This window comes from Delphinapterus leucas, chromosome 12, assembly GCF_059928025.1.
Source record: "Delphinapterus leucas isolate spDelLeu-1000000601 "Yukka" chromosome 12, BTC_Dleu_Yukka2, whole genome shotgun sequence".
Classification (NCBI taxonomy): Eukaryota; Metazoa; Chordata; class Mammalia; order Artiodactyla; family Monodontidae; genus Delphinapterus; species Delphinapterus leucas.
Genome location: NC_143140.1, coordinates 77,390,742 through 77,402,573, shown reverse-complemented (window position 1 = coordinate 77,402,573; position 11,832 = coordinate 77,390,742). Strand labels below are relative to the sequence as shown.

At 35.1% G+C, this 11,832-nt stretch overlaps 1 protein-coding gene across 5 annotated transcripts in view; it reads left to right on the top strand.

Annotated features, from left to right (window-relative positions):
* SHPRH (SNF2 histone linker PHD RING helicase) overlaps window positions 1–11,832 on the top strand; it is an 85,185-nt gene that overhangs the window by 27,564 nt on the left and 45,789 nt on the right. For all 5 annotated transcript variants that reach the window (XR_002642661.2, XM_022558604.3, XM_022558612.3 and 2 more), the window contains 4 exons: window positions 529–650; window positions 5,037–5,125; window positions 7,404–7,496; window positions 11,295–11,402. Coding sequence is in view for 4 of the 5 variants with exons in the window: in XM_022558604.3 (XP_022414312.1) it covers window positions 529–650; window positions 5,037–5,125; window positions 7,404–7,496; window positions 11,295–11,402 (412 nt within the window). In the remaining variant the exon portion in view is untranslated. The remainder of the gene's footprint in view (window positions 1–528; window positions 651–5,036; window positions 5,126–7,403; window positions 7,497–11,294; window positions 11,403–11,832) is intronic.

Sequence of the window (11,832 nt, the reverse complement as noted above, 5' to 3'; positions counted from 1 at the left end):
ACGTAAGGCAAACATGATGTATTTCACAAGAGGTATATATGAATTGCTGTGGACAATTAGAGTATGACAGTAATTTCTATATAAAGTAGTTAATGTTAGACAGCCTTCTGGTGGAAATGGCATTTGAGCTGATCCTTGGAGAATATTCATTTTCTTTACAGATTAAAAAAAGTCAGGCTCTTAGAGGTTAATTAAGTTTAGTGCTAGGATACAGATTCAGTGTTACGTTCTCACACCCATACTGTTCCAAGTATATCATGTGTACTTTGTACTTTAGGAAGATTTTCCTAGTTCTGGTCTTCATTGACTGAAATGAGAGAAAGTTAAAGAATGATGGGACCAGAAGAATGCTTGCTGGAATAGTAAGAGGTAATCAAGCTAAAAGTGATAATGGTGAAAATGGGGGTAAACAGAAAGATACTGAAGATCACAAAGACTCTGTAAGAGTCTGGTGCTGTTGACCTTATGTAATATAATACTCTAACTTAGGATTCTTTCTAGTCCTGAACAATCTGCCTTTTCTTTTAGCACCATGACAATGGAGGAACTGCTGACATCTCTGCAGAAGAAATGTGGAACTGAATGTGAAGAAGCACATCGGCAGCTAGTTTGTGCCCTCAATGGCTTAGCAGGCATCCACATCATTAAAGGTAGAAGGTGATTGCTTTGTTATCTCTGATTCTTCTAAACACTTAATGAGGAAGATTAGTTATAGTAGAAATCAAAGTTTCCCAAGAGAGACACTTTCACACGGTACTATTCGGAATTTAAATAGGTTCAGCTTAATGAAGAGCAGTTACACAGAACACTTCAAAAAGCTTCAAAGTTTACATATGCTTTCACCAAACATTTCCACTTTTAGAAGTTTTTTTAGGGAAATTATAATGTGAACAAAGATTTGGCAATAAATTATGGATTTTAGTCTATAGTAGTGAACAACTGAAACAACCAAAATGCCTAGAAATAGAAGAATGGTTAAAATTTGACACATTCAAGTGAATATTAATTTACAAAGTAATACTGTTTATAAATTCATTCTCCCAACAAATATTAGAATGTCTGCTGTGTGCTGGGTATGATCTAGGTACTAAAAATAATACAGTAAAATAAAGTAGTCTCTGATCTTGTGGGCCTTAAATTCTTAATAGAGGAAGACAAACAGTTAATCAGATTGAATAGGAAAAAAATAAAATTATCTTTATTTGCTGCAATGTGATTGTCTATGTAGGAAAACTACTAGAGCAAATAAATGAGTTTCGCAAGGTTGCATAAGACAAGATGAATATATAAAAATGTATTATATTCCTATATACTGGGAATGAACAATAAGAAATTATAACAATGCCATTCATAGTAGTATCAAAAAATATGAAATACTTTGACATCAAGTTGGAAAAAATATGTACAGGACCCATACAAAAATCACAGAAACATTGAAAAGTACAAATATTGCCGACAGAAATTAAAGAATACCTAATTATACCGTGTTCATGGATCAGAAGATTTAATATTATTAAGATGCTGATTCATCTCAAATTGATATAGAGTCAATGCAATCAGAATTTTCCCAAACAAAAATTTTAGCAGGCTGTTTATGGAAGTTGACAAGCTGATTCTAAAATTCACCTAGAATAGTCAAAACAAGTTTGGAAAAGAACAAAATAGTTGGAAGATTTACCTGAATCAACACTTACTTTAAAGCTATAATAATCAAGACGGTATAATACTGGCATAAAGATAGGCAAGTAGACCAATGGAACAAAATAGAGTCCAGAACTAGTCCCACTTATTTATGATCAGTTGATTTTTCAACAAAGACGCAAAGGCATTTCAGTGGAGAAAGGTTAGTGTTTTCAGTAAATGGTACTGGAACCATTAGTTATCCATATTCAAAAAGTTCAATTTGGGCTTCCCCGGTGGCGCAGTGGTTGAGAGTCCGCCTGCTGATGCAGGGGACACGGGTTCGTGCCCCAGTCCGGGAAGATCCCACATGCCGCGGAGCGGCTGGGCCCGTGAGCCATGGCCGCTGAGCCTGCGCGTCCGGAGCCTGTGCCCCGCAACGGGAGAGGCCGCAACAGTGAGAGGCCCACGTACTGCCAAAAAAAAAAAAAAATTCTGAAATGGAGTAATATGTTACTTGCAGATGATCACAATAATAAAAATAAATTTCAGATTTCCCTTCTTAATTCTAAAACTGCATTCCTCATTTTATTTTATGTTGTTATGACTCAGAAGCTTAAGACGGTAAATGAATTTCTTCACTTGGCCTTTTTTCTAGTCTCCTTGTCAGATTTGTTGTCTCTTTTTCCCTGTGGTAAAGTTATGCATAATACGGGAATTGGGGGAAAAGGTTATTCATCTGATCATTTCCAAACACTGTAACACTCCAGCAGGATCAGCATGTAGTTGGCTCCTATGTGGCAAAATACCATGCTGTGGTGTAACAGGAGGTGCATCACTGCTCTTTTCAGATAGTTTCCACTGTATTCCCTCCCACTGTATTTATTTATCTATGGATGGAAACTATTGCTAATTGTTAAGAGAAATTCCTATTAGAAAGTCCATTAATAAATGGTATGTCTATTCTTCATTTAATTGTAATTATGAACTTAATTGTGGAGGATTAACTACTTTTAGTTTCCATGGTTTAACTCATAGTAGTATGTTAAACAATACACATTTTTAAAAGTAACATTCCATATTTAACTTACATAATTTAAACTATTCTAATATTAGAGATCAGATAGTAAAGATCTGACTTCTAAAAGAAATCTAAACTTAATATCAAACTCTAAAGGGATTTGTTTATATTGTATGCAAACATATATATATGATATACAATGTATATTCTATGTTCCTCACTGATTATGGTATTAAAAACATGGTATTATTTCAATTTTGTACAATGTATACATGAAATACACACACACACACACACACACACACATATATGGTATAGAAGTGTTTTAGGTTCAGTTTTCTGAGAAAGAAAACTTTTTTCCTGATCATCACATACATTCTTCATTTCCACAGGTGTTTTTTTGGAGAAAATTAGTTTGGCAGTATAGAACCAGTACAGTTTGTTTACCTGGAAATGTTAGTGCCATCAAGTGGCAAAGAACCGGTATTTCCATATTTGGCTTAAACTTGTATAGCTTATTGAATATGCATATTTTTATGTCTTCCCCAGAAAACGTCCTTTTTTTTTTTTACTAAGCATTAAAAAAAACATTATAATGACTAGTTCAGTTTCAACTGTTTTTATTATAGTCTAGTCATTGTATCTCCTTTAAAAGGTATAATAATTATGAGGGGAAAATCGTTAAATGAATTGTTCTCTATAAATGATAGTATAAATATTAATAGAATCCATATGTCTTTTGAAAAGCTTTAGAAAAATCTTCAAAACTAAAGAGAGTTCATTGTGTGAAGATAATTATGTTACTCCTACATTGTAATGCAATTTTATTATTGCAAAAATAATCTTCTCCTTTATTAAAGTGAATAGAAATTGGATGACTGTAAAGTACTGTGAAAACGTGTGCTTTAGAAAGCTTTATATTAGATAACTGGTAGAATTAGATATAAAGCAGTGGTATAAAAGCAAGTGTTTTGCACAACAGTATGAACGAATGTACTTAATGCTACTGAACTGCACTCTTCTAAAAATGGTTGAAATTGTAAGTTTTATTTTATGTATATTTTACCACAATAAAATTTACATATATAAAATCAACTTTAACAGAGAGAGAGAGAACCAACAACAAAATTTATAAAGGTACATATTTGAAAAACTCATTATGGCCATGAACAAAGTTCTAAATCCATGATATTAATGAAACTAGTTTAAAGTTAAAAAAAATTAAAATGCAAGTGTATGTGATGATCAGGAAAAAGCCTTTTTTCCTCAGCAAACTAAAACCAGAACATCTCTTTACCTTTTTTTCCCCTTGTATTCCATGATTTTGCCACTGTTAGATTTTTATTTTAATTGTATGTATCAATTAACAATTTTGAGTTTTTCCCCAGGCAGCAAATAACATAGGTTCCATTACTCAAAGCCATTAAAAATGTTTCATCTCTTCTTCAGTGAAGTCTCATCAAACTTTTTCTGAAAGAACCAGGTAATAAATATTTTAGGTTTTGTGAACCGTAAGATCTGTGGCAACTATTCAGCCCTGCTATTGTAATGCAAAAGTAGCCACAGACAGTACATAAATAAGTCAGCATCGCTGACTTCCAATAAAACTTTATTCATGGACCCTGAAATTTAATATCATGTAATTTTCACATGTCACAAGTTATTATTATTATTTTAATTTTTTCAGCTATTAAAAATGTAAAAGAAAATTCTTAGCTTGTAGACCCCACAAAAATGCAGTCAGATAAGACCCATGGGCCGTAGTTTGCCAACCTGTGGTTTGATACTTTTTTAATTACTTTATTTGAATAAGGTGCTAACTATGTATAATAAAAAACAGCATAAATCTCAGACTAATAGTGATAGAAATAGAAAGAATTCCTAAGCTTTTGAAATGTAGTTATTGACTGTAAATCATTCTGGCCAAATACCAATAAGAACAATTCCTATCAAGAAGAGTGCATAGTATTTTGGCCATAGTATTTTGAATATTTGTCTATAAATACATGTAAGTACCCCAAATTTGTCCTTAATTTCAAACATCCTAATGACTACTGATTGGTAGTCAGTAACTTTAACAAGAAGAAAACCGTTTGTTTAAATTAAAAGTTAATTCAGAGTTTGTTTTTCAGTATAATTTTAAAACATTGTGTTTGGTGTTCTAGTCTGTGAAATTAACCAACAACAACAACAAAAAAGGTGCTGTTACCAGTTTTTTTTTACTGGGGCAATCATATTAATACCACGTTAAATTCCTTTTCTTAAAAAATAAATTAGTGAATTGTAATCATTGCTATATTTTTACAGTAGGTGTTTTTAGATTATAGATAACTAGATGACATTGGGAACTAAATACATGATTTTCTTATGCTTTAAATATATTTTGATTATTCAGGTGAGTATGCCTTGGCAGCAGAACTGTACAGAGAAGTGCTGCGTTCATCTGAGGAACACAAGGGAAAGCTCAAAACTGATTCACTGCAAGTAAGTAAAAAGTTTCAAAATATTTGTTTTTTATAAAATAATTTTTCTGAATATTTAAGAGAACAAAGAGTAACAAATGGACTAAGTCATAATCACTGGGGATGAAGCTTGGAAATCATGTTCTTTTAATAAGCACCCAAGGTGATTTGTATATACACGAAAGTTTTAGAGTCACTATTCTGTCTGCTCAGGTCAGTATTGGCCACAAGGCTGACTAGATAAGCCTAAGCTACATTAGAAAAGCAGCTCAAAATATTTGTATTTCAAAGAATGGGGTCAGTTTTATCACTTCACATATTAACATCAACATATTTATTCACATAGTATTCACCAAAAAGAAGAGAAATTGAGTTAAACTCAAAAATGAAACTAAGTGATAATAAAAACTATGCAGTGATCTTCTAATTTAATTTTTGGAGGTCTTTTAAGGAGACTTGGATATTTGAATTATAACACTTACTTAAGTGTGAAATATCTTCCTCTTTCTGGTTCAGTCCAGTGGATCATATAGACAAGGCTTTCTAGCTAAATGGTAAATAAGGATACTTTTTTGAATCTTGGTAAGTTTAGGCTTGAGTCCCAGGTGAGGCTTCTTTTTTACCATTCAGAATCTAAACCTTGGGACCTACATGTTCACCTGTGCCTGAGCAGGTATTAGGAGGAGTGTATGGGGGGAGAGGGAAGAAGAGAGAAAATTAAATACCAGTCTCCTTATATTATGCATGGGTAAGGATTACAGAAGGTCATGGACCTTTTAGCTAATGTATTTACCACATGCGAGAAGGAGGAAGTACAAAGATATCGTGCTCCTGAATAAAGGAAACAGAAGTAGGACAGGTAGGTCCAGTATGCCTGAGTTCAAGAGTGAAGAGTAAGCTGTCAGTCAGCCTGGTTCTTGCTTTTGAGTCACAGTAACCCCAGCTGCTGATAAAGCATGGTCCACCAAATGTCTTGCTCTATCAAGTCAGATTAGCCACCCTGCTCTGTTGGGCATGTGTAAGGCATGTGTAAGGGAATGGAGAGAGACAAGTATTCCTCCCATTTCAGTCCACCACCTTGTGCAGAAAGCAGCAGAAGTCCTCTTCCACAAGTGCACACAGAGCAGTGGAGCTGAGTTTCTACCATTTTTTCTTTCATGGTATTTATACTTTTGTTTTTGCTATTAAATCTGATAGTGTTGGGCTTCCCTGGTGGCGCAGTGGTTGAGAGTCTGCCTGCCGATGCAGGGGACACAGGTTCGTGCCCCGGTCCGGGAGGATCCCACATGCCGCAGAGCGGCTGGGCCCATGAGCCATGGCTGCTGAGCCTGCATGTCCGGAGGCTGTGCTCCGCAACGGGAGAGGCCACAACAGAGAGAGGCCCGTGTACCGCAAAAAAAAAAAAAAAAAGAAATCTGATCGTGTTACTGATTATGTTATCTATGAAAGCATGATGAAAAGACCTAAGACATTTGAGGTAGCTCTTCAAAGATTAACTCTACAAAGATCTGTACCACGGCCAAACAGAGTAAACCCTTATAGTCTGAAATCACTGACACCAAATCAGACCTTACCAGAAAGACTCCTTTCCCATCATCCTTTAGTCTTTAGTTGTCTTCTCAAATAAAGACTCAAATTAGATAGAAACTACATTCACTTTATTTTTTCTCATAGCCCTTTACTCCAGAGGGAGCGTCAAACCAGTCGCAGACTCAATACCACAGTGAGATGCGTGGCTTGTATTTAATACAGAGATTTAAGATGGAGTTTTCTCCTTTATTCTACACCATCTTCACCTCTAGCTCCTCTGCTTTTCAGCCCTTAAGTTCAACAGATCCAGGTCACAGCCCTGTTTTCTAATGTATTTCATTATCTTTGTTTATATCATAATATAATTGCTAGGCTCATCCACACTCATTTCCCAGGAGAAGAGGAATCTAGTCTGTGCAGTCAACTTTTCTACTTTACTGGACTTACTTGGCATACTCATATTTCCCCATATAGACAAGTGCATGTATAAGAGAAGAAATATACCTATATTACATACTCTGTTAAATATATAGACATGTTTCATGAAACTGTATCTTTTTAATTAGAAATTTATGTCATTATGAGTTAAGATAATTACTATAAAACTGACTCAGAGAAAGTTGGTATTCAAATTGTTTTAAAGGAAAAGAATTCAGTGATTAAATCTTAAATGTGGTGTTAGTGTTCTGTATGCCTTAATAATAGTAGGTTCTCCCCTTAGAGTTCACTGCATTGGCTGTCATAATTGTTGCCTTTTCTGTGTTTTACAGAGACTTCATGCTACCCATAACTTGATGGAATTGTTGATAGCCAAGCACCCAGGGATACCTCCTACCCTGAGAGATGGCAGACTTGAGGAAGAGGTAATTATTATTTTTTCATTCTGTCTATAAAAGAATTTTTTTTCAGACTTCATGCTCCATCTAATTTATATTTCTTAAAATAGTTTCAAGAGTCAGTTAAGTATTTCAGTTAAATGGACGAAAGTGAAGAATTTTCCTTTTTCCTAATGGTAACTTATAAGAATAAAATTTTTCAGTACTTCTGTTACTTGCAAATAACATGATCCTACTTGTCTTGAAAAGTTGAAAGAGGAACAATTTTTGAATCCTTTCTGTATTAGTCTTTTATGGTTTCTATAACAAAATGCCACAGACTGGCTTAAACAACAGGAATTTTATTTCTCACACTCATGAACTGGAAGAATTAATATTGTTAAAATGTCCACGCTACCCAAAACAATATACAGGTTCAATGTAATCCCTATTAAAATTCCAATGGTATTTTTCACAGAAATAGAATAAACAATCCAAAGATTTGTATGGAACTAGAAAACATCGCGAATAGCCAAAGCAATCTTAAGTTTAAGAACAAAGCTGCAGGCATTATGCACCCTGATTTCAAACTATACTGTAAAGCTGTAGTAATTAAAACAGTATGGTGTTGACATAAAAGCATACACATAGATCAATGGGACAGAATAGAGAGAGCCCGGAAATAAAGCCACCCATTTATGGTCAGTTAATTTACAAAAAAGGAACCAAGATTAGACAATGGGGAAAGGACAGTCTCTCTTGTTTTAATTGAAGTATAGTTGATTTATTATATTAGTTTCAGGTATACAGCATAGTGATTCAGTATTTTTGCAGGTTATACTCCATTGTAAGTTATTATAAGATAATAGATATAATTCCCACTGCTATACAATATATCCTTGCTGCTTATCTATTTTATACATAGTAGTTTGTATCTTTTAATTCCATACCCTTAATTTGTCCCTCCCCACTTCCCTTTCCCCTTTGGTAACAACTATTTTGTTTTCTACATCTGTGAGTCTGTTTCTGTTTTACACATACATTTATTTGTTTTATTTTTTAGATTCCACATATAAGTGATATGATATTTGTCTTTCTCTTTCTGACCCGTTCACTAAGCATAATATTCTGGGTCCATCCATGTTGCTGCAAATGGCAGAATTTCATTTTTTGCTTATGGCTGAATAATATTCCATTTGTAAATATATACAACTTCTTTATCCATTCATCTGTTGATGGGCACTTGGGTTGTTTCCATGTCTTGGCTATTGTAAATAGTGCTGCTGTGAACATTGGGGTTCATGTATCTTTTTGAACTAGTGCTTTCATTTTTTTTTCCAGCTATATACCCAGGACTGGAATTGCTGGGTCATATGGTAGTTTATATTTAGTTTTTTGAGGAACCTTCATACTGTTTTCCTTAGTAGCTGCACCAATTTACATTCCCAACAACAGTATGCAGGGGTTCCCTTTTCTCCACATTATCCCCAGCACTTGTTATTTGTAAACTTTTTGATGATAGCCATTCTGACATGTGTGAGGTAATACCTCATTATTGTTATGATTTGCATTTCTTAAATAATTAGCAGTGTTGAACATCTTTTTATGTGCCTTTTCATAGCCATCTCTATGTCTTCTTTGGGAAAATGTCTTTTCAGGTATTCTGCCCATTTTTTGATTGGGTTGTTTGTTTTTTTGATATTTAGTTGTATGTGCTATTTATATATTTTAGATACTAACCCCTTATCAGGGGTTTAGATATTAACCCCTTATTAGGTGATTAGAAAATAGGCAGAGAGGGACTTCCCTGGTGGTCCAGTGGGTAAGACTCCTCACTCCCAATGCAGGGGGCCCGGGTTCAATCCCTGGTCAGGAAACTAGATCCCACATGAATGCTGCAACTAAGAAGTCCGCATGCCACAACTAAGAAGTTTGCATGCTGCAACTAAGAAGCCCATGTGCCGCAACTAAGACTAAAAAGGCCACATACCACAACTAAAGATCCCACATGCTGCAGTGAAGATCCCGTATGCTGCAGTGAAGGTCCTGCATGCTGCAACTAAGACCCAGCACAGTCGAAATAAATAAATACATTTTTAAACAAGAAAAAAAAAATAGGCAGAGGATCTGAATAGACATTTTTCCAAAGAAGACATACAGATAGCCAACAGGCACATGAAAAAATGCTCAACATCATTAATCATTAGGGAAACGCAAATCAAAACCACAATGAGATATCACTTCATACCTGTTAGAGTGGCTATTATCAAAAGGACAAGATATAAAAGGTGTTGGTGAGGATGAGAGAAAAGGGAACCCTTGTGCACTGTTGATGGGAATATAAATTGCTGCAGCCACTATGGAAAATAGTATGGAGGTTCCTCAAAAATTTAAAAATAGGACTATAATATGACCCAGCAATTCCACTACTGGGTATTTATCCGAAGAAAACAAACAAACAAAAAAACTAACTTGAAAAGATATATGCACCCTTATGTTCATTGAAGCATTGTTTACAATAGCCAATATATGAAAACAACCTAAGTGTCCATTGATAAAGAAGATGTTGTATACATATATGATGGAATATTGTTTAGCCATAAAAAGGAATGAAATATTGCCATTTGCGACAACATGGATGTACCTTGAGGGTATTATATGCTAAGCAAAATAAGTCAGACAAAGACAAATACTGTATGATTTCTCTTATATGAGGAATCCCAAAAAGAAGAAAAAAAGAAAATGCTCATAGATACAGAGAACAGACTGGTGGTTGAAAGAGGTAGGGCTTGGGTGTGGGAGAAATGGGTAACCTACTGGGTTTTTTAATTTAAATAAATTGAATAAAATTTATTTTAATTTAAAAAAAATGTATTTCTCACAGTTCTGGAGGCTGGCAGCCTAAGATCAAGGTGTCAGCAGTGTTGGTTTCTCCTGAGGACTCTCTCCTTGGCTTGTAGATGGCTGCCTTCTCACTGTGTCCTCATGTGGCCTTTTCTCTATGTACTTGCATCCCTGGTGTGTCTCTCTTTCCTTTTAAGGACACCAGTCATATAGGATTAGGGCTCCACCCTTATCTCATTTATCTACATTTACTCATTTAATTACTTTCTTAAAGGCCGTATCTCCAAATATAGTCACGTTGGGGGTTAGGACTTCATCATAGATTTTGAGAAACACAATTCAGTCCTAAAACCCAAAGTATTATTTCTAAACTGAAGTAATTCCAAGAAATGATAATAACTCAATCAGACAAGAAATTCTAAAATGTATTCTTGTTTTGCCTTATAGTTTGAAATACTACTGTTCTTTCCCCTCCCATTTTTTAAAATTAAAAAATTAGAAACTTGGGGAGCAAATCCTTGGAATTTCTTAAATTATGTGACTGACAGGTAAATGTAAGTCAAGGTGGCTTACAGGTAAAATCTCTTCAATATACATCTTATGAATTTCTAGCATGGCTTTTTTTTTTTTTTTTTTTTTTTTTTTTTTTTTGCGGTACGCGGGCCTCGCCCTGTTGTGGCGTCTCCCGTTGCTGAGCACAGGCTCCAAACGCTCAAGCTCAGCAGCCATGGCTCACGGGCCCAGCCGCTCCGCGGCATGAGGGATCTTCCCGGACCGGGGCACGAACCCGTGTCCCCTGCATCGGCAGGCGGACTCTCAACCACTGCACCACCAGGGAAGCCCTCTAGCGTGGCTTTTATGTTCTCTACAGTATACTTGTAGAGTTTAATGCTTTAGTTGAGTTAAATAGATTAAATAAAGTACACTGTTCTGGAAACATCATATTAAATTATTTTCTTGACCTGAAATGAAAGTTTATGCTTGTTTCCTGTTTCAACACAGGCCAAACAGCTGCGAGAGCATTATATGAGCAAGTGTAATACAGAGGTTGCTGAAGCACAACAAGCTTTGCTGCCAGTGCAGCAGACCGTACGTGACCTCCAGAGAAAGGTATGGCCACCAATGTGACTTTCCTTATGTTTTTCTCCACATAACATTTTGGTTTTTGTTCTGCTCTGGGGAGAAACTTGAACTTTCTTATTCATCTTGGAATTTTTAGCACCTAGTACAGTACCTGAGCCACAATAAAAACTTATTTGCTGTTAGCAGTGTTTATTGATTGGATGAACAGACACATAGATAAATCACCTATTTTGAGGTTATTCTCTTTCATTTCTTTTAAGGTATAATGGGGTTTCCTCTTACCTTCGGTATATAACAAGTTGTCTTTTGAAGAAAATGAAGACTTCCATAACCTTCTTTTGATCTTAGATGTGCATGTTTCCAAAACCTTTTCTTTTAAGATGTTAGAATATGAGAACCATAAGTATTTTCCTTATGAAATATGTGCCATTTGTTATTTCTAAAATTCCTCTTTCAT